Source organism: Micropterus salmoides, unplaced genomic scaffold (genome assembly GCF_014851395.1).
Source record: "Micropterus salmoides isolate LMB-PRFRI ecotype aquatic unplaced genomic scaffold, ASM1485139v1 Ms_hic_scaffold_2, whole genome shotgun sequence".
Classification (NCBI taxonomy): Eukaryota; Metazoa; Chordata; class Actinopteri; order Centrarchiformes; family Centrarchidae; genus Micropterus; species Micropterus salmoides.
In genome coordinates, this window is record NW_024041150.1 from 5,568,711 (window position 1) to 5,592,475 (window position 23,765).

The following is a 23,765-nucleotide window of genomic DNA, read 5'->3' on the forward strand; positions in this document are numbered from 1 at the left end:
AGAGATGAGCTTAAATACACAGATTTTTGAATGGAGTTTGGTGAGAAGAACTACTCTGCAACTACACTCTCCCTCTCTCTCTCATTCATTCCCCTCTCTCTCTCTCACCTTGACCAACAGCAGCATTCAAATGATCTCCTCCTCCTCCTCTTCCTCCTCCTGCCCTCCGGCTGGGTCTCCTTCCTCACACCGACGCCTCCTCGGGGAAGAAAAACAGGAGTGATGATGGCAGCTCGTTTCCTCCTCCTCCTCCTTTATCTCTCTTTCTCTGTCCACACTACGCTCAGCAGCCGTCTCCCAGGTGACTCAGCCAGAGAATGACATCATCCCTGTCAGCACACACACCTGTTTCCTCAAAAAGCACCACCCCTGAACCAGAAAGCCACGCCCCCACCCACACACACCCCCATGCACTTCCTGGATCTCTTAAAGGGGAAGTGGCATTTATAGCACTGAGCTCTCAGATTCAGATCAGTGTGTTCAACTGTAATGGCGAAACACTGTTGGTCAAAGTGAAACGCCAGCAAAGGGACAGAAGAAGAAATCAGAACAACAGAAACAGGCAGTGTAAGGTTTATATTTCTTGTTCTTTTATTTTGATGGGTTTTATCTTCTGTTTTGTTTCTGTAACAGGAACAATTCACTTTAAACACACACACACACACACACACATTTCCGTCCATTTGCTTCCTGAAGACACAACTCAGGTTTCACTGATGTCAAACAGGTTTGAACTTTTATCTGCAGCAGCTGGACTTTAATGTAAAGTCCAGATAAAATGATACATGCAGTGTGCGAACTATACCGTGGCTTTCAGGGGAGTTCACTATCTTTTTAAGGGAGTTGGGACAAAACTTGCCAAAGGGGAAAAAGGAAACAATGAAAGGTAGTTTACTTGCAACCTTTAGCAACCAGAAACACTGAGGTGAGGCGGGAAGGCCAGCATTTAAGGTACATCCACACTACTCTGTTTTTGTTTTAAAACTCTCAATCCACTCCAGCGTTTTAGCTGCGAGCAGAATTGATCTCTGTCTATATTAAAACGACTAAAAACGAAGTTACCGTTAACGTACATTGGGCATGAGCGTGCAGGGTGAACAGGAAGCAGATTGTCTACTCTGCCAACTTGATATCAAATGGCGTATAAATAGCATAGTCCCCATAGACCTAAGCAACACAAAGGAGGTTAACCCTATCTGCGCAGCTAACCCGGTAGACATGCATATATAATTATTTATGGTTAAGGTTAGCAGTAAAGTAAAATACTAGCGTCGTTGCTAGATTCGTTAGCTAGCTAGTTTCTTAAACTTTAACGTAGCTAACGTAACATAGCTAATGCTATGTAGCTAACATTAGCAACGATGTAGCATGGTAAACTACGTAACTTAAAGGAGACATATTATGCTGTTCCACATTTGATGTTTTATCTACAGTGTTATAATGTTGGATGTTCATGTTAAACGTGGCCAAAGCTTCAAAAAATGAGACAGTGGGCTTTGAGAGGGGGGGCCTTAAAGAGACAGGAGCATCTACAGCTTGTTCAGACAGAGGCTGAAATGAAGGCCTACATGAATATAAAAATATATATATATTTATTTAACTTTGAATCATGCAAAGCTGCCATAGAGGAGTCACAGGACTACAATATAGGACTGGAAAAGGCCGTATGATAGATAGTCACATAAATAAATAACAAAAATGAATGTTTTGTGAATTTTTGGACTTATTTATATCCCACACACGCTGATTTTACCTTTGACAGTAGGCGTATGAATAGCACACCGTTTCTGCACAATAGAAGTCAAGGCAGTCTAAAATGCTTTGGAATACCACACCAAATGACTTGGCGTGTTATTTAAACGCCTTTTGATGATACAGGTGCAGAAGTTCTACTAGAGACGAACGAGGAACAGCGATGGAGAAGAACCACAGCAGAGATTTCTTTGCATGGACGGACAATGATGTGGAACTGTTACTGAAAGTAACAGGGGAGTACAAAGAGACTGTGACTGTGGCTGCACGGTGAGCAATACCGGGTTACACAAACACAGGTGTGAGCTGGGCAGCTGGATCATTTAGATTAATAAGTTTCGGATCAGACTCGGCTCTGACAGATGCTCAATATTAAATGGATCAGGATTGGGACAAAAAGAAACTTGACTGGGAGTCAAAGAGCCCCTGAACATGCAGGAGAACTCGCAAATGGTTCTGTGATATATGAGCAACCAGCGTTTGTGAAATGTGAGAGTATTTGTGATGTGTGTGTAAGCAGTGCTCTTTTTAACCAGAGGTCCGGTCAGGTCACACCTGTATTAATCTCTTTACACTGGCTCCATGTCTGCTTTAAAATTGATTACTTTTATGGCTCTCCATGGCCTGGCACCAGATTTTAGATCCTTTAACTCCTTATGAACCTTTACGTAGTTTGAGCTCCCAGGTCCAGGCTGAGGAAATTAGGCTCTCAGAGTTTTTGTCTTCTTTTAAGTCTCTTTTAAAAACGCACTTTTACCAGAAAGCATTTCCTGATTTTATCCGAGCTGCCTGTTTATTTTACTGATTTTATTCTTGTTTCATCTTCTCTTATACCCTGCGTAGTTAATGTAATTTCTATTTTTATTTATTTTATTTAGCTCTCATGTATTTTATCACTTGCTGTGGGATGTGATGTCATCTCTCTCTCAGGCTTTTGTGAAGCACTTTAGAAATAAAGTTTATTGTTATTACTATAAAACATTTTGGTGGAACATGTTGAAGAGGCTTGTACTCGTAAGGTTCATTCCAAAGAACCAAGTTCCCATTTAAGTTCCTCCAGTCCTGTAAAAACTACAGTGATAATTAATAATCATTAAAGCCATAATAAAGCCAAACATTTGGTTTTCAGGTAAAGTCTTCAAATGTTTTGTTTTGCAGACATCTTCACTATTCTGACCAAATCATGAATCAGCTGATCGAGACAGTATTTGTGAATAATGATAGATTCAGAAAGGTTTTGCCGAGTTCGCCGCTGAACTACAGTTTGTAATCAGACGAGTGTCTTTTTCTTTTACAGAACAAAGTCTCCAGCTTCTGCTCCAAAACAGCAACACAGAACCAATTTAGAAACCAGCCGACATGAAAGAGTCCCATTAAAACCCAGCAGACGCCTCACGGCAGGAGGCCGCCACCGCTTCACTGAGCGTGTGCAGACGTGCTGCAGGATCTGTACAAAGCTCCCCGCTCAGATTCAGCCTCTCTGCTATTATAGAACATTGATTAGAGCCGCTTTAAGTTAAATGAATTAATTAGCGTTCTTTTTCTTTTTCTTTGTGCAGTTATTTCCCCTTAAATGATCTTTTTCTTTTATTGTCAGCTGTGAAGCACTTTGTGAAGTCTGTTTCAACATGAGCTCTTTTAATTAATCACTGATCACATATTGGGATGATCCTCGAACAGTAATTCACATTTACTGTTTTATTTATTTATTTACATTTTTAATATTTAATTTTTATTTTTTAACACAGACTCACACAAACACACGTTTACTGTTTTATTTATTTATTTACATTTTTAATATTTAATTTTATTTTTTAACACACACACATTTAGTGTTTTATTTATTTATTTACATTTTTAATGTTTAATTTTAATTTTTTTAACACACACATTTAGTGTTTTATTTATTTATTTACATTTTTAATATTTAATTTTTTAACACACACACACACACAAACACACATTTACTGTTTTATTTACTTTATTTAATGAACTGTATGAAATTAATTGTTCTTTTGTAATTTATTTGTGGAACTGAATATCCAGCCCTTTCTCCTTCCCAGAACATGAAATCGCTTCGCTGTGTCACGTCTTTCGGTGTCTGTTACCAACACGCATGGCGCCATTCACATGGTAGGTCAACGCACTGGGGGACGCCCTTTAGCATCACTGTTCAACGCTAAAAGTACTTTAAGTAACAGAAAAGTCAGAGTAAGGAGGTGGTTGGAGTGCAAGGATGGATGAGTCAGAAACCGGACTTTCACTCAGGAGACGGGTGTTTGGAAAATACAAGAGTACAAGTATCAGTACCATCATTAATTTTCTGTACCACTGCTACTTTACTTTTTTTAAAGTGAATCTGCTTTATAAATCTGATGAAAAGATGTGTCTACATATTTCTGTCTTAGTGTATCGTTGTGAATCTACAAAGTCTCATGCAACTGTCAGCTGCTGACTCTCCTTTATGTCCATGTGTGGTGACAGTAAGCGACCAGACTGTTGAAACTCACAGTAACAGGTTAAAATCTGCAGCACCTCCGACCTCTGGACTGGCCGTCTCCCTGCAGAGCGTCACATGACGATAAAACTTTCCTTTCTTTTGCAGAGTTATCTGGATCTAATGAGGCTGAGTGTTTCTCCCGCAGCTGAATGTGAACCACGATATTATTCTACAAACCCTGCCGGGCTGTAAACACACACACACACGCAGGATGAACCAACCAATTACTGAATTATGCAGATGTAGAAAACAGACGAGGATTATATTCTTGTTAATTGTATACTGGAGACGGATCGCCGGCAGGAAGAGGAACAAACACAACTGCAGTCAGGCTGAAACTAAATATCTGAATCTCCTTCAGACTGCAGGATTCGTATTATTGAAACATGAAACAAGCGAGGATCTTTTTGAAACTGAAGGATTTCTTTTTCTTTCTTTCTTTCTTTCTTTCTTCTGCCAATAAAGAGCATTTTTGTCAGTCTTAACATGCTCGAAAACTTACAAAAAAGCAAATTTGCACGTCATAGTGTTTTCATGCATGGGTGTAGCAAAATGGGTCGCTAGCGCCCCCTAAAGCCCCCGGGACACGTTTCACATACATGTACGAAATTTCTGTGGCACATATATCATGTCCAGACCTACAAAAAAGCCTCTGGGAGAAATGCCCTAAACCCAACAGGAAGTCAGCCATTTTGGATTTATTAGTCATTTTATTGCAATTTACAGGCTCCATACTTTAACAAACTCCTCTTAGATAATTAATCCAATTGACTTCAAATTTTCGTTGTGCAGTCTAAAGGCAATGAAGATGAAAAGTTGCGCTATCTGTGAGTTTTCATCAAATGGCGTATCTGTGGCGTGGCATCAAAAATCCATGATTCGCCGTGAAACAGGAAGTTGTTATGAACTCAGTGAACATGCTCACATCTGTACCACACTTCACACGTTTGAGAACATTCCCGCACCAAAGACAACCACATATCAATATTTACTCAAAGTTGTAGTGCCACCTGCTGGCAACAGGAATTGACCCTTAAACGAAGCAGCCCTTGCGCCACGTTTCACCTAGATGCAAGAAATCTTTGTGGCTCTTCTTTCAGGGCTCAGCGATGCCCTAAACCCCACAGAAAGTCGGCCATTTTGAATTTAATTATCATTTTTGCCAATTTACACGTTCCATAATTTCACAGACTCCTCCCAGAGAATTAATCAGATCAACATAAAATTTTAGCCGTGCTATCTAAATTGTCTATTGTCAAAGGGTGTGTCCGTGGCGTGGCGTCAAAAATCTATTTTTTGCTGTGAAATCTGTTCCATCTGTTTGATAAGTGTCCCACCCTCAAGACATCCTTTTACCAATATTTACTCATAGACATAGCACCACCTAATGGCAACAGGAAGTAAGCTCTGTGTGAAATTTTTACAGTATGCTCCATGTTCTGGTACACAACATGTAATTAGTGGGTGTTCTCTAGCGCCACCTAGGGGAAACAAGAAGTGACGTTTAACTCCTTTGCGAGGGGTCCAAAAGGCATGGTAATTCAGAAGCGGGTTGACGACCTCCAGCACCAACTGCACCACATGCATCACGCCGCGAGGGCCCGTCCAATGCACCTTGCAGCTTTAAAATATTTCTCACCAGCAGTGAAGCTAAAAATCTAAAGTGTTTCCTGAGGGTGGCGCTACAGGAGCAATCATGAAATCTAAAGGGTTCATCCTCTGAGGAGCTGATCACGACAAATCTTTTCCTTAAAACTACACAAACTGCAACAGTACTACACAGTTCTGCAACAGCTGTTATAGTACTAGCTATACTGCTATGTGTAGTACTTCTGTGTAGTACTGTGTAGTACTGTGTTATTGCTATATGGTACTGTGTCCACTCAGCAGACTGTGACACTAAAAACAGCAGAAAAACAAATTACAGATGATCGCGCACACACTCACCTCTAATGAGTTTATTTCTGGCTGTCTCCCATAGCAACCAGACAGCAAGGGGCGAGAGACTGGAGAGAGAGAGAGAGAGAGAGAGAGAGGACAGTAAACACAGAAGAAGCTGCTCTCTCTCTCTCTCTCTCCCCCCTGTATCACCATAGAAAGGTCAGAGGTCTGAGACTTGAAACTAATAACTGAGACCATAAACTCATCAGGAAAGTGTTTACTGAGGTAATAAATCAGATGACAAGTAGAAACATTTTCTCATAGACTTCTATACAACCACACTTCTTTCTGCAGCCAGTGGAGTCGCCCCCTGCTGGCTGCTGGATAGCATATGCAGGTGAGTTTCAGTCTTGAAAGCAGGACTTCGCAGACGACAGAGCCTGATATGGGACTTGGCTCTGCAGGCTGCTGTGGGGATCGATCATCATGCGACTGTCTGTTCGCAGGACGTTTGATCTCTCATTGTTTTATTTAACTCAACTCTGGGGAACAGATATGAATTTGCCACTCTCGTACGACGGCATTAAATATAATGTTTAAAAGTAAGGTCAGCGCCTTGCTCAGTGTCAGCTAATGCTCTGTTTCATGCATGTTCCCAACAAAATGTCTTTGTACAACACACACACACAGCGTGTGAAAGAATGCCTGGGAACTGGGTTTATTCATTTGCTAATTTTACACAACAATAGACACTCATTAGAAATGCAGAGAGAGACAGAGAGAGCTTCACAGAGAGAGAGACAGAGAGAGCGCTTGGATGCTTGTGAGTTATTTTCAAGACAACATTTCACATTTTTTAAATTCAATAACTTTTAAAAAAAAACAAACCTCAAATAGTACTCCAGTGACTCAGTATTGCACTGGACTTATGACAAACATGTTAAAAGTATAAGAAATAAAATATATACATGTAGATATATGTGTGTGTGTGTGTGTGTGTTGATTGAACACACAAATACTTTTTAACTTGTATGTGTGTAGGCCTACATAATAGTTTTATTTAGAATCCGTAACATGAACATAATCAAACAAATTAATATTATAAAAAATACCCAATTTAAAAAGTCTGCAATATAAAAATGTTTATCAAAAAATATAAACAATAAATATATAAAAGTGTAGTTTTATTTGACCATAGCTTAATCCTTTCCATACTATAGTAAACATATGTACAATAAATACATGTGTTTTTTATATTTCCCTGTTGCTTTTATGTTTTATGTAAAGCACTTTGAATTACCTTGTTGTTGAAATGTGCCATACATATGTACAGTAAATACGTATATTTACAGTAAATACAAATATATGTACAGTAAATACATATGTACAGAAAATACATATACATATGTACAGTAAATACATATATACATATACATATGTACAGTAAATACATATTTACAGTAAATACATATGTATATGTATAGTAAAACATAAATACATATGTACAGTACATACATAAATACATATACATATGTACAGTAAATACATATACATATGTACAGTAAATACATATATACATATACATATGTACAGTAAATACATATTTACAGTAAATACATATGTATATGTATAGTAAATACATAAATACATATGTACAGTAAATACATAAATACATATACATATGTACAGTAAATACATAAATACATATGTACAGTAAATACATATGTATATGTATAGTAAATACATAAATACATATACATATGTACAGTAAATACATAAAAACATATGTACAGTAAATACATAAATACATATACATATGTACAGTAAAAACATAAATACATATACATATGTACAGTAAATACATATAGTAAATACATAAATACATATACATATGTACAGTAAATACATAAAAACATATGTACAGTAAATACATAAATACATATACATATGTACAGTAAATACATATGTACACATTTTTTAAGACGGTAAGCATTAGCAGCACTGAAGTCATTTAGTCAGAAACAGAAACAACAAAACAGCAGCGTCCTGACAGGAAACACTGACAACACAGGAGAAAACTCTGCATGACTGCATCTGAAACAGCAGCTTCAGTTTCACAGCAGCAGGAAAGATGGATGGATGCGACGTGCACGTGCACCATCATCTTGCATACGGGAAGCAAAACACACGCACACGCGCGCAGTAAGCCCGCAGCTGTGCTTAACGCTGCGTCACCGTCAGTAATCAGCTGCTCACCCGCACACTCTGCTGGACCCGACGCCGAGGGGCAAGCAAGCACTTCCGGCGGTCCTTTCAAAATAAAACCACAATTATCTGGACACCTTTGGGGCCGAGATGATTAGCCCTCTAGCGCCACCCCCAGGACAAGCGTTTAGCACCGAGGTCACAGTGGTTGGAGTTGGACCGGACTTGAGAGCTGTGGCGGTAAGTAATTTAACTCAAGTACAAGTACGTTGAAAAGTTGTGGGATTTTGGAGAAATTTTCAATGCTGGAGCAACCAATTTATGGTGTGCATGTTTTTTTAGTAATGTAAAGGGAAACAGAATTCAGGTGTCAAAACTATAAACCTCTAACACGATGTAAGTCAGTGCAGCTCACAGATCTGTTTCTCCTGTAGATCAACTTTTCTCCTGTAATATCATCCCCGCTGAGTCATGATTTAGTCTTCCCTCCTCTTTTGTCACGTTCACAGGGAGAGAACGGAAAGCCAGGAAGAAACTGTGTAGGCAGGTAGATTTATTTTGTCACAGTATACCCGGTTATTTAGTGAATCAAGAAGTTATTAGAGTTACTGACTGGGGCTCCAAATCACACAAAAACACATTATCCTACATAATATTGCTTTATTATTTTGTCGAAAGGTTGATTAATCATTTACTGTGACAAGTTTCTAGTCTTGTAAGTAGATTTCCATAAAAACTCTGTGCGTGGAGAGGAGGAGGAAATCAATCAAAAAGCCGATGGATGAAAATGATCAGGGACAAGACATTTATTCACGGAGCTCAAAGATGTAAAAGCAACAGTCTTTAATAAAACAGACATGATCTCCACAAAGTAACAGAGAGAAACAAACAGATTTCCGGTCGACAAACTAAAATAAATAATCCTCTCTAAATATATCTTAAGCATTTCAAATTCTGACAATTCTACCAAAGTAAAAATGATTGTTTTCAGACCAGTAAAATGTTCCCTTTCTGATTTGAATCAGAACTGTTCAGCATGCTGAGGGCTGCAAATAACCATTGTTTTTTATTGTTCATGAATTTCTTGATTAATCAATTAGTTGTTTGATCTATAAAATGGAGAAAAAGGTCAATGAGTGTTTCCCAAAACCCAAATATGTTCAGTTTACTGTCACAGAGGAGCAAAGAAACCAGGAAATAACTAATTTATCAATTACCCAAAAAGCTGGCGATTAATTTAACAGTTGAAAACGAATCGATAAATCGTTTCAGCTCAGCGTCTCTTCTCTTCATGTTCTTATGAAGGCCGTGCGTTTCATTTGATCATTTATTAAATCTTTGAAGCAGAATAAGTTCGTTCTGCATGTTCCTTTTTGTCCCACATTAATCCCCGCATGCTGTTCGGGTCCAGCGTTGGCGTCCCTGGTTGAGGTCCAGGTTCCGTCCAGTCCTACTCGAAGCTCTCCAGGACGGGTTCGTGTCCCGTCGCTTTGAGGAACCGCAGCAGGTCGTCTGGTCGGAGCCCTGTGGTGGCGGCGTTGGTCATGGGATGGAAGTAGACCATGTCGTGGCCTCCCTCCACCAGGTCCCGGTCCAGGACGAACTTCACACTCTGGTCCTTATCGAAGAGCAGAGCGAGCGCCGTCGCGCAGCCCTGACCCACCTGAGAGGACACGGGCGGAGGAAAATATGTGAATACAAAGAAAAGTTAGATAAACTTTATTGATCCCCGGGGGGAAACCCCCAAACTACCCAGCAGCATATAAAGTCAGCTGCTCACCTGTCCTCCTCTTCTCTTATGTCTTAGGGTGCGTTCACACCAGCCTTGATTAGTCCAGGTGAACTGAACCCTGGAGCGTTTAACCCCTTGGTTTTGGGTTTCGTTTGGGTTGGTATGATCGCTGGACTCGAACTCTGGTCCGCCTTGAAGAGGTGGTCTCGGATCATGTGAACTCTGGAGCGGTTAATTTCTGGTGTGAACACCATTCAAACCAATCGCAGGAAGCTACTATTGTATTATGTAATTTTAAATAATTAACATAACTGGGCTATTATATGTATTATAATTATTTATTATATTTTCATGTTTATAAGGATATTTTCCACCACCAGGTGGGTCTCCTCTGTTTGCCAGCTTGCCTTGGCGTTTGGTACATTCAATAAACACATTAAGGAAATAAATGGAAATTTATTATTGTCTTTTGTCGACAATATTAAACCTCCTCACCTCAAATGTCCAGTAGGAGTCCCCCAAGGCTCCATACTAGGACCAATTCTGTTCTCTTTATGTTTCAATGGTCTGCCTATAGTATGCCAAAACATAAATATCTTATTGTATGCAGACGACACAGTAATCTTTACACGTGCCAAAACTGATCAAGAAGCCTCACAATCTCACAAAATCATGTCTACTATTGAACTCTACTACTTGAAAAAACTGTTTGTATGATGTTTTTCTAAACGGCCGACTGAAAGGACACACTCAAATGTATTCCTGAAAGAAGAACTAGAGATTGTAAACGAATTCACGTACCTTGGCGTTTTACAAGATCCCACACAGTCCTTTAAAATCAACTTTAGACATATCAGACCATCACTCTCAGGCAATGCAGCCAGAAAGTTTCTTCATTCAATGATCTTTTCTCATATTGAATACTGTTTTACAAACTGGTCACTTATAAATGCCACAACACTCAAACCAATAGTCACTTTTCAAACAAGCCTTAAAAATCTTCAAAGACTGTGATGGCCACTCCAGAACCTTCACCTTCTTCTGCTGTAACCACTGGAGGGTCAACTTGGCCTTGTGCTTAGGGTCATTATCATGCTGGAAAGTCCAAGAGCGCCCCATGCGCAGCTTCTGTGCAGAATAATGCAAATTGTCTGCCAGTATTTTCTGATAACATGCTGAATTCATCTTGCCCTCAATTTTCCCAAGACTTCCTGTGCCTTTAGAGCTCACACACTCTCAAAACATCAGTGAGCCACCACCATGCTTCACAGTGGGGATGGTATTCTGTTCACTATAGGCCTTGTTGACCCCCTCTCCAAACATAACGCTGATCGTTGTGACCATAAAGCTCTATTTTGGTCTCGTCACTCCACATAACAGTGTGCCAGAAGCTGTGAGGCGTGTCAAGGTGTTTTCGGGCATATTGTAACCGGGCTATTTTGTGGTATTGGCACAACTCGACCATGCAGCTCATTTTCTTCTTTGTATCCCGAACAATTCTTCTTCCAGCTGTGGCTGAAATTTCTCGGTCTACCTGACCTTGGCTTGGCATCGAGAGATCCAAGAAATTTCCACTTCTTAATAAGTGATTGAACAGTACTGACTGGCATTTGCAAAGCTTTGTATATCTTTTTTATATCCTTTTCCATCTTTACAAAGTTCCAATACCTTGTTACGCAGGTCTTTTGACAGTTCTTTTCTGCTCCCCATAGCTCAGTATCTAGCCTGCTCAGTGCATCCATAAACTCATGGACTATTTATACACAGACAGTAATTGCAATTTACAGAGCCACAGGTGCGGGAAATAACCTTTAATTGCCATTTTCACCTGTGTGTGTCACTTTGTATGTCCGTAACAAGGCCAGACATTCAAGGGTATGTAAACTTTTGATAAGGCCATTTGGGTTATTTCTGGTATCATTATTGCTTAAAAAGCAGCAAAACAACTGTGTAAAAAGAAATTTCTTCATTCAATCACTGTCCTTGAATCAAAGACAGTTATTTTGCATGATGAGTCATATTTTCAAAATTAAAAAAATTCTGCCAGGGTATGCAAACTTATGAGCACAACTGTACGTGTATGGGTTTGTTTACTGTTGTATTGTTTACTTTACTGCACTGAGTAGCACTTACATAATTAAATTGTACTTCATTTCATAGAACGGCACTTTAATTTACATAACCCTGTCTACAGAACTGTGGTGTCTTTGATTATATTACGTTGAAAATTGTGGTGTCTCTTAAATTGTGTTTAATTGTTTAGCTGTGTTACCTTGTACTTGCCGAGGGACTACAGACGCTAAGATGTCCATTAATTATTATTAATATGCACTGTCCCTTTTAAATAAATAAAATAAAAAAAGTACTGCAACAGTTAATAACAGAAGGTGGGGAGTTAGATGGGCGGTACACCTGTCAGACGGTAACACAGGTGAACTGAGGTGAGCTCAGGGAGGACAGGAACCTCCCGTGGAGCAGAAGGCAAACACTCACCAGATCTTGATTTTCATTATTAATATAGATAATTGAAAAATTACAATAAAAATATGAAAGTGATACTATGAAAAATAACAACAACAAATACTTAATATATATTAATAATTGGCAAATTATTATAATGTCATATTTATTCTCGGCAGCTTATTGACCTTTTTTATTTATGTACGATGTTAATTTAAGGAGATACATGTAAACATAAGCTGCTGGCCTTTTCAATGGTCTAACTTTGTTTTTGGCATGTTTGCAACAAATGCAAAGTAGAAGATCTGCAGAGTTTCTCCTTCAAAATTCCTGCTTTATTAAATGTTTTAATACCCGAGACGACACGTTCGTACGCGTGACCCGCTAAAGTCTGCTGGTGTGCGCTTCGGACCGTGACGGCGCTCCATGATGATATCCAGGCAGAACTTTGTAGTAGTAGAAACTGCGTGGCCAACAATCGAATGGCATTTCCATCACACGTCTTTCGTTTACACTTTATGGACCATTTGAGTTTTTGTGAACGCAAACCGGAGCTGGAAAATTTAAACAATGCATCATCCTTCCATTGGTTCAATTCAGGAACCGGACCTTTAGCTGTGAACACGCCCTTACACTGTCGTCTTAACTGATCTATGACTGATCCACGTCTGTACACGCGACTGAGAGGGACCCTTCCTCAGCTTTCTAACATTTAAACTCTAAGCAGAACGTGTCGTGTGCTGTACAGACCGTAAAACGTCCTGAGGCAGATTGTGATATTGGGCTTTATAAATAAAACTGACTTGACTTTACTTGAGTTTTTCTACTTTGTAGTATTACTACTAATATATCGAAGAAACAGGAATGAAGAGTAGTTTGAAAGGAAGTAAAGCAAAGTGATGGGAGGCAGGGTGATGTTAGTCAGATTTTCATTGAGTCATGAAAATAAAGCCTGACCTGCTGCTGTGAGAACTCGAGCTCATTGGCTGATAACAGCTGGTGGAGCTGGTTCTACAGTTGCTGCCTTTAAACCACCGCAGAAGAAGAAAAGGACACAACGAGGTGACGTCATTAAGGCTCAGAGCTCGTCTGTTTTTGGTTGTTGTGTTTTCCCACCTTGAGTTTCTCCAACATGGCCGCCTCATCTGCGAAGCGCAGGTTGCCGCTGCCGACGCCGAGCTTCTTGGCGAGGTCGTTGAGGTTCACCTGTAGAGGAGCAGAGAGGATTGTGGGATGAGGATGGAGGCGATGCATTCAAGATGCAGGACTGTTCAGAGCGCTGTCAGATGGATGAGATACTCCTGGGACGATGTGAGCTGACCTGGCGGTCGTGGCGAGCAGACACCAGCCACAGGCCTTTCTTCTTCTTGTCCTTCAGGAAGAGGTTCTTAGTGACGGCTCCGCTCACTTCCTGCAGGTGAGGCATCATCTCCTCCACCGTGAACACCTGCAGGGGGGGGAGGTGAGGAACTGATTTTATCACAACTGTGAGTGTGACCTTTTGTCTCTGTTGCTGAAGTTCTGCAGCTGCCCGGTCACAGTTAGAAGCTACACAAATATAAACCTCATTTTCAGAAATAGCAACAGCAGATACAGGAAACAGCAGCAGGAACTTCTGACACACCTGATGTGCAACAAGGTAAACTCTCTAGAGCTGTCACGAAATGATAGATGAACATGTTAAACCTGAATATGCAGTTAAACGACTAACATTTTTATTTAGTTGGCTGGGCAGAGGAGGAAATGCACACAGCGTGTTCTTTATGAGGAGTAAAGTTAAATATTAAAACATGAAATCCTAAACAGCAACAAGAACTGATCTAAACAAACGATCAATCTCAACCTGTGACTGTAGCAGGACTTAAGTCCCTTTTCCTTTCAGGCAAACGTTAATTATAGACTAGAAATCCTTAACTGCATCCAAACTTACATAGATATATAATTAAAGCTGTAAGCAGCAGTGCACGGGCCCTTGCACTGTGACACGTGTCGGGGGTTGTTGGGAGTCGCAAAATGTCGACACAGCTCTGAATTTTTAATGTGCTCTGGATGCCTCACGTACATCTCTTCCTGTGTCCCCTATGTGGCGCTAGAGAACACCCGCTACTTATGCGTTAAGTCCCGGCATATCAGGACTACACACTGGCGCTCAGATATTGAGTGATAATTGGCATGTAGATGTGTGGAGGGAGGGACTGTCATCAAAAATGTAAAGTTCGTTACAGAGTATGTACACTTAAGTTACAACGACTTCCTGTTACAAATCAGCGATTTTTGACGCCACCCCACGGACACACCCTTTAACGAAAACTCACCGATAGCACAACTTCTCATCGTCAATGCCTTTAGATTTTACAGCGAAAATTTTAAGTCGGTCGGATCAATTCTCCAGGAGGAATTCTTTAAAATACAGAACCTGTAAATCACCAAAAATTTTTTAAAAATTTCAAAATGGCCATGTTGGGTTTAGGGAACGGCTCCAAGAGGCTTTTCTGCAAGTCTGTTCATGACATATCTAACATTTTTACCACACTACATTTGAATTTTGTGCAAAGTTTTGTAAGATTTTTAACTGCTGCAGAAAAACCACAGCAGGTAAAGACTAAATTTAGGTCAGCAAAATATATAATTAAATTTCAGAGATGTGCAATTTTCAGGGATCAAGTTAACGACCTGAAGTTATTCTGCAGCAGTGGAAGGAAATGAAACACTTTTCTACAGTAAACACCTTGAAACAGCCTGTTAATTCACCCTCCAGAAGCTTTATTTGGACTCTATACTCTATACTATATATATATATATACACACTTTTGTACCATTAAAGGGTTTTTAACTGGACTTGAACTGCTTATATTTACATACACACTAGTAACGGTGGGGGTGTAGGCTCTAACACTTTTAACTGTTAGTGAACATTTATATCCACCAATGAGCGTGAAGCTGCAGGACAGGTATTCATTATCTGTTGACGCCCCCTGCAGGTGGCTGCCGGTCACTGCGGGTTCATACTGCAGAAACTTGTCAAACAGGATATTTAAACCATCTGTAGATGTGGATCTGATTATATATTTCTGTTTTTAAGGACCTGAAATTCAGGATTGCACAAACACGCTCCATTAGTGGAAAGGTTTCTACGTTATGTAAGTATGTAACCAATCAGTTTAACAAATATATAAATTGTGCATTTTAAAAACTTTGGAAAGGTAAGGAGGTTTAGGAATAATTAACGTTTGTACTTCAGAATAAAGTATACAGCTGGTAGGCGACGTTTAAAGTTTAGGGAGTGTCGCAGCATCCCAGACTCCGTTCAAAAACCTGTCGTTTTTTAGGTTACCTAAATCCTCCACACAACTACATGACAGGAGCGAACAAATCCTCAAATGATTTCAGTTTCGATTGATCTGATGGTAAATTCGGCACACAAGTAATGGGCAATGTAACTCTCCTGTACTTCAATTTATAACTATTTAATGCGTTCACGTCTCTCAATCTCTATTCCCAAAGTTAAAACTTTACTACAATAAGTGCCACTCTGGCTTATTATTAGATAAAGCCGAATAGAAGTGTGAATTATAGCGATTCATGTAACTTAGTGTCTCTAAAAATTGGTGTTTATCAACAGTTTACAATAAGTAAAGAAACTTAAAATTGTGTGGTTTCCTTATGGGATTCAACGGTGTTGTGTTCTCGATACAGTTAGTGTCTAATATTCCAGCATTGTATTCCTCTGCCAGCTACAACAACTTCATTCATACATGTTATTTTGCTTTAAAGCGATCAAAATGTTTCCGATGAAAAGTTTGGACTGATTCATTGACTGATTATAGACAGATAATCGGTTTTACCGGCGGGTGCTCCACGCAGGTCGTCTGGATGTTTAACGTCTCCAGACATTTCTCCAGCTCTGCCCGCAGGTCTTCTGACATCTTCACTAAATATTTTTTTAAAAATCAAACAGAAACCAGAAACAGAGGTGGACAGAAACAGCTGTATGCAGGAGACTCTTCTTCTTCTGCACTGAGGTTCACAGCAGCTGACATCTGATGCAGTGCTGCCATCTGTTGGACTGGATCTACTCCTCAGCGTCACTGAGTTTTTTTAGTTTTCAGTCAATGGACAAATAAATAAAGATAGACATAAATTAATTAATGAAAATGGAAATCAAATAACTGGGGGTTCTGCTTCTTACAGACTGATAGGTGGATTTTTTTGACCCCTGAAAAACAGAACAAGCTGGACTCAAACAACTATCATATCCTTTACGTCAGTACAAGTACTAATCCAACACTTTATTCTTTATTCTTAAATTAAATCCCCATTAGCTTCCACAAAGTGGTTGCTAGTCCAAAATAACAACCATTCAAATAAAGTATTATTTAAAATCATATAATATAAATAAAACAAAATAGGCAGTCGACTAAATATAAAACTCAGAAACTAAAAAAATAACATACACACCTAATTATATATATTCACAGGTGCATCTCAGACCATTAGGCTATAGTAGAAATGTTTCCCCTCCCCTGTAATTTAAATAATTCTAGATTCATTACACATAAAGTGAAATATTTCAGACCTTTTCTTGTTTTAATCTTGATTAAATTATTAGTTGTCTACTGGACAACTGTTAAGTCAGATGTCTTATCCATGATTGTGGTTGTGTGTACTGAACTAGACTGAGAGATTAAAGGCTCTTCTCAGGTTGATATTTCTGAATTATACATTCTTAATTCTAATATTCTAATATTTTAAGATATGGATTTTTGATTTTCATGAGCTATAAGCTGTAATCATCAAGATTTAAAGCAAAAAAAGGCCTAAAATATTTAAGTTTATGTGTAATGAATCTAGAATATGTGATTAAGTTTCACTTTTTGATTTAAATTATGGTGGAAAATAAATCTCACATCTATGTAAGATTCATCAGCCATTTTGTAAGTGACTTTTTAAAAGAGAATTTGCTTTTAATCTGTCGGATATAGACAGGCAGCACATTCCAAGCAGAAGAAGCTCTAAACAAAACATTTCTCATCATGCAGTTTGTTCGTGGCCTTGGTACCAGATTGGAACATACCTGATGTGTTATATACCCACGACATGAGCCAGTATATGTCAATTTCTCACAAAAGATAACCCATTTTTAATTTAGCTTCCAGAGTAAACCAAGATAGTTTATGTATCTCATCTCACACACATCAGCACGAAGGGGTTTTCTTTTTTTTGTTTCTCAACAGTGCTCGACCCGACGATGGGGGCGTACTCCTGGCAAGGAAAGTTGTGTACGATGTAAAGTAATGTAAAAAAGGATTCTGTGGTCATATAGATTTGAATTAATGTATTACATAAAATATATTAAATATGATTTTTGATTTTGAGGCAAATATTTAATTAAATTTCAAATAAAAATGTTTGGAATAAAATCCACCCATTGTAGTTAAATAAAACATAAGCTTTATATTTATCTAATCCCAAATAGAGAGAATATTGAGTGAATTCAAATTAACGTAATCAGGCAAATTTTAATTGAAAAGCACTTCCTGTCAAGAATTCCCATGATGCATGGCGGTGAAGGGAGTTTTGTTAAAATGAGCTAATAAGTCTCTTATTTGTTTGAAATACAAAATGTACTTTGTCAATTATGTTTTTTTAAACGTGTCTGTTTAGAATATAGTGCTTTTTGTTGGTAATTGTCTTTCTTGTGGTGTTTTTTTTCTATACAGTCTACGGTTTACTAATGAAACCGGGAGTGAAGTGCCTGTTGTGTTTGATAAGTTCGGCTGCACTGATCTTAGACTCATGTGTGGAAAGCAATTCTCTTATATTGTCATGTCTACAATACAATTAAATGACAACGTATTTGTGGCCATGTGGGGTCTCCTACCGACCCTGGCTGACCTGGGTCGGCTGCCCCTGTACACCCACGGTTGATACTCATTTATATATCGTTGATATATATAATTAAATTTTTATTAGTACTATTTACACATCAGGGAGTTTACCTTTTTCAAATCAACTCAATATTTTTGATTAGGTAGTAATTAATTCTGTACTGTTTGAATCTACTTATATTAAATGGATAACTGTTAATAGTCTCATTTAGTTAATAGTTACTCAATACCAAACATTGTGAAATTTAATTAATAATATTGCTTGTAATCTGTTGTTGTAATCTGAGTAGATATAGTGTATCTTTTCTTACAGTGTTTCAAAAATCAGAGCAAGAAAACTACTAAAAACGTAGCCACAGCCGCGCTGGTTTATGGGTAATATGCAGCTAAACTGGCCGTTACAGGGGCAGTTTGAAGGCATCTTACGCGACAGCCTGAATAAAGTTTAAGGTGAAAGAAAAAGTTCCCTCCCGTTGTGACATCACTTTCTTTCTCTTTGATCTAAGATTCTGTGTCAGAATGACATCACTGATTTGCCATCAGCAGAGTGCACAAACAGACGTCAGCTGACAGGGTCGCTCGCTGCAGGCGGTGAAACAAAACAAACAAAAATAAATAACGGGTGTCAGATAGTGAGACTTTCCACCGAGTCACAGAGACAGATGGAACAGTTTTACCAAGAGATGCTCAGGAGACTACAAGCGCTGCATCGAGGTTCTCCGTCACAGCCTGCAGAAAACTGTAGCTGACCCCCCCGCTGAGTTCAGTGAAAGACTGAATAACCACCTTCTCAGCATGGGAATCCAATCATATAGCTCAAGGACTCAAACACAAATCAGTCATTTATATTCCTGAGTGGCTGCAGATCGTGATTGTGTTCATCTGCAAAAAAAAAAGAAAAGTCAATAGTAATAATGAATAAATCAATAATCAATTGTTCCACTTTGACAATAATAATAACGCTAACCACCATATTAAGTTGAAATAACATTAAACTAAGAATAACCATGGTTATCATAGATTATACGAAGAAAATACTTTCTCGTAGCCCTCTGTTTGTAGTGTAATCTCCGCCCTACCCATGTACTGCAACAAGAATCGGGACACCCCCCTCCTAGACCTGAACGCAGAAATGGGAGGGGCAGGGCCAAGCGGTGTAAAAAGGACTGAGCCTCAGTTATTTTGAGTTTTATGCTAAATTAGGTAGCGTTACTATGGAAACTTAAGCTAACTTTATAAAAATATATGATATGATATACTTTGTGATGAAAATGAGCGCTACCTTTTGTAACATTAAGGGGATGAACATCAACAATCAATAATTATAATCTAGTAATACATACGATTCTGAAACGGGCTGTTCTGCTTTATGAGAACTGTCCTATAACTTTTGTACTTTTGAATGCAAACTGCAGACTGACTTTGACTTGTAGCAGAGTATTTCTACTTTCACCTAAGAGTGTTTCTTCCACCTCTGCTGATGTGTTGAACATGTTTGAAGCGTCTGCACGTACCTGGACGCCTGCCTGACAGTCTGATCATTCTTTGGGATGGTGCTATAAATACCAATGAAAACCAAAATATTAACAAACATATGCTAATAAAATAAAAATAAAATGACACACACAGCTCTATTCATTATATTGAATCCCACTCACTCTTTATGTGTTAATGTTGCCGTCGCCTGACACACTAAAGGTCATGTTGCCGGCACTGCTGTAGGAAACATCCAATCAGAGAGTCAGAAGGATGACTTCAGATTTTAACTGGATGAAATGTGGTTCCGACCTTCACGGTCCCCTCAGGATGATCTGCTTGGTGATTCTTTGACTTTTCTTCCAGTGCCACCATCAGGTCAACGTGTTAACGTGTCCAACACTTCGGTTTAAAGAACTGGTGACGTTTAAAATTCAAAGTCAGGTAACCTCCGATCAGAAACCAGCAGCAGCCAATGAGAGCGAGCTGACCGTGACGCGTCCCCAGCCAGATGTATAAAGCTGCTGATTTCTAAGCCTCAAGTTCATTCACACTTTGATTCTCTTCTTTTGTTTTTCTGTGCAGCGCACACAAGGTCAACCTGACGTCGACAGTCACATTTGATCAGGTGAGATCTGTGAGATTGACGCATGGTCAAGACCCATCGGCGTCAGTCTGTAACGCACTGGGGATCTCTATAGCGTCATAGTCAACGCAGTGGGGGGGAAGCCCTGTAGCGCCAGTTTGTGACGGTAAAGACAGGTGTATGATATTTAACAGAAAGTAAGGAGGTGGTCGGGGTGGATGGATGGCCAAACCCCGGCTTTGAAGCAGGAGACCGGGGTTCATGTCACGTGTGAAACAAAAAGTCAACATTAAATATTTTTAAGCTAAGTTATGCGAGTTACGTTATTTTAACCCAAACAATGATCTCTAACCTTAACCAAGTACTGCTTGTGCCTAAACCCAACCAAACTGCTGTTTGAATTCCCAGGGTGGAAAGTCAAGCAGGTGACACGGGTTCAAGTTTTAACAGAAACTTCTTATAATCAGGCAGCAAACGGACAGCGATCTCCACTGGAGATGTTTAGGGGGACAACTAAAACAACATGTAGGCAAAATAAGGGACTTTGATAATTACAACAAAAGTTATGGGGGGGCGTCTGCAGCTGTGAGAATGACGTCACGGGGCATACCTGGAGAGAGACACACCTGGAACACAAATACTACCCACCACAGGACCTTACAGGACGTCACACGTGGCGTTTCAAAATTGCGATGTTTCAAAACGGCAGCGTTTTTTTTTTTAAGTCTTACCAGACGTTGCATATTTGTTGTTGCTAAGCGTTGCTAACTTGACCGCGGAGCCTGGGCGTTATAAAGCGACGCCAAAGGGCTGTTACCAAGCGTCAATATGTGACGAGTCAGGAGTGAGAAGAGAACCAGGCATTAAATGATATGGCGTGAGTGCAGCCTCGCAGATCTACGAGCATGTAGCATGTAGCATGTAGCATGTAGCGTTGGCTCCTCGCCTGTCATTGATGATGTAACATCAGTTATCTTCTTGTAAACTTGAAGGAATGTATCCTGTAGCAGCTTGTAAAGAATTTAAAATGTGTGTGAGCGTTTATCTGTATTAAATGTGCTGTAAAACCTCACTTGCGTGTGTTCTCGTGTTGTCTGTTCAATGTATCCGTGCAGTTGTGAAGAAGCTCCCATTAGCACTTAGCGCTTTGCTCCTCAGCTGAACAGGGCGACAGCAGCGACTTTAGGAACAGGAAACGATAAGAAACTGCCTTTGGAGGAAAATACTGTCTGAGAGCGATCAATAGACAGTGACGCTGAAATCAATCAGGTCAAACAGTAACGCTGATTACACGCTGCATCGTGTCCTGTCAGTACCTCATGTGTAAAGGCGACTTGAATCCAGCGCAGGAGTGGCGGACTCACGCCACATCTATGAAAAGCGCTACTCAGAGGGAAAATTACAGAAGTGAATGACTATTACTGAATAAATGCAGACCATGAAGCAGAAATGAGGTTTTATTTCAGGAAAAGAGCGCTAAATATGCAGTAAACACTCTGAGAACACCAAACATTCATTTTTAATATGCATGAGTTTTAATATTATAAAAATTCTTAAACCTGATCATAATTTGATGTTAAAACAAAATAATTAGTCTAAATTTAATGGTTTCGGTCACCAGACTCACAGCGAGTAAACCGAGGTCTTCAGCCTGATTGGCAGCTGATACAGAAACAGCAGGCGTGACTTTATCACTTCTGATTGGCTGAGCTGACCACAGCTGGTAGGTCTCAGGACTCAGGCCCGTCTTGTCTGAAGTCTGGACTGAAAATATAAAAATAAAAGTAGAGTTTACTGTTTGGTATCTAATGACACAACCTGGTTTAATTAAAAGGCAATAAGTGTCGTCTGTCTGATAAATGTGCACCGTGTTCTCCTACAGGTGGCTCATGCTTGTCTTACCCCCCTAATTAATGCTTGGACCCCCCCAAAAGAAGCAAAAACAACAGTTCAGGAGGGTCTTTCTTCCCTGAAATTGCAAATGCACTCATGCCTTACATTCAAGAATCTTGAAGTATGATTTCTGACACCCCTAAAATGGACCGTACCATTTTCTAACCTTGACGTCAGTTGAATGTCTTGTCTGTCCACATGAGCAGTGAAACGCAGAGTAGTTACTGTAGAGATACATTTTGACATAAATATAGATTTTATTATTTCATTTAAAGTCTTTTATGATTGTGTCATTTGTTTTCACTCTGGAATTCAGGAGTTTTACCTGCCAGATAAATGTTATAATCCAGGTTTGTTATTCCAAATGTATTCAGCTTTATTTATAGTACCAACTCATAACAAAAGTCATCTCATTGCACTTTTTATACAGAGCAGGGAAGAGATCCAACAAAAACAGTGTCTGACTACTGCTTTACTGAACATCATATTCCACTGCGTTCACAGCGAACATGAGCAGGAGGAAAGGAGATATTTGCTAAAAAAGTTGAAACTTTAAACTTAAAATGATAAGAATTAGCATTGTAAGATTTTATTTCACTGTCGCACGCGCCTGCACTGGGTTTCCTTTATGAACTGGGGAAAAAGTTGACCCCACCCGGTTGTCACTGTATAATTCGCACCCTGAGGAAGCTCATACCCCCTGTTAGAACTCCTTCGAGGGAAGTGTTGTACATATTATAAAAATAGGAGGAGGGGTGCTGCAGCATAGAAACCACAGTCAACCACAATGACAGCTATTGAGCAGAAGCACTTCCACTGAATTTAATCCGGTTTTCCGGTTGAGACCACAAACACTCAGACTCAAGAGAAAAACACAGATTGATCTGCAGCCTTTAATTGTGCAAATGGGACAAAAACATCAGGTGAGCCTCCAACACATGGACAGTTGTTAGTGGATAATTGGTTGAACAGGAAGTCTATTGGATAATGGATCCAGGGGTGAGAGTTTCCAAAGGCTGTGCAAGTCAGTTTTATTTATAGAGCACATTTAGACCACTCGGTTCTCCCTCCCAAGTCGTCACATACAGTCCCCTCCAAGAGTTTGATAAACGGTGAGGCAAAGTCCTTTGTTTTCGTTGTTCACTGAAGACATTTGGGTTTAAGATCAAAAGATGAGACAAGAGTTCAGAATTTCAGCTTTTATTTCCTGGTATTCACATCTACATGTGTTAAACAACTCAGGACAAACCACCGTTTGTATTAGACCACAGCATTCTTAGGTGGAACAAATCATATTAAAGTAAATAACATTTAATATTTGGTGGCAGAACCCTCTCTTGCAATAACTGCCTCAAGCCTGCGACCCATCGACATCACCAAACTGTTGCATTC

The 23,765-nt window shown here is 39.4% G+C and overlaps 1 protein-coding gene and 2 long non-coding RNA genes across 3 annotated transcripts; 2 read left to right on the top strand and 1 right to left on the bottom strand.

Moving 5' to 3' along the window:
* The first annotated feature begins 459 nt into the window (after nt 1-459).
* LOC119912178 lies at nt 460-3,485 on the top strand. Its single transcript, XR_005446079.1, has 3 exons — nt 460-567; nt 1,879-2,022; nt 3,050-3,485. It is a non-coding gene; the product is annotated as an uncharacterized LOC119912178 (long non-coding RNA).
* A 224-nt stretch (nt 3,486-3,709) lies between these two features.
* On the top strand, nt 3,710-4,765 carry LOC119912179. Its single transcript, XR_005446080.1, has 2 exons — nt 3,710-3,885; nt 4,358-4,765. It is a non-coding gene; the product is annotated as an uncharacterized LOC119912179 (long non-coding RNA).
* Nucleotides 4,766-9,119: 4,354 nt separating this feature from the next.
* Nucleotides 9,120-16,456, bottom strand: zgc:64201 (prolyl-tRNA synthetase associated domain-containing protein 1). Its single transcript, XM_038731226.1, has 4 exons — nt 16,376-16,456; nt 13,852-13,977; nt 13,647-13,736; nt 9,120-10,001 (listed from the first exon to the last, which is right to left on the bottom strand). The coding sequence occupies exons 1-4, from the start codon at nt 16,454-16,456 to the stop codon at nt 9,789-9,791; spliced, it is 510 nt and encodes a 169-aa protein (XP_038587154.1). The 3' UTR covers nt 9,120-9,788.
* Between the last annotated feature and the right edge of the window lie 7,309 nt (nt 16,457-23,765).

Excerpts from the sequence above, each read along its gene's own strand:
- zgc:64201 (XM_038731226.1), bottom strand. The coding sequence starts at position 16,456 with ATGTCAGAAGACCTGCGGGCAGAGCTGGAGAAATGTCTGGAGACGTTA. Across the intron at positions 13,978-16,375 it reads CCTGCGTGGAGCACCCGCCG|GTGTTCACGGTGGAGGAGAT; the intron begins GTAAAACCGATT and ends CCCCCCCTGCAG. Across the intron at positions 10,002-13,646 it reads CCATGTTGGAGAAACTCAAG|GTGGGTCAGGGCTGCGCGAC; the intron begins GTGGGAAAACAC and ends GTGTCCTCTCAG.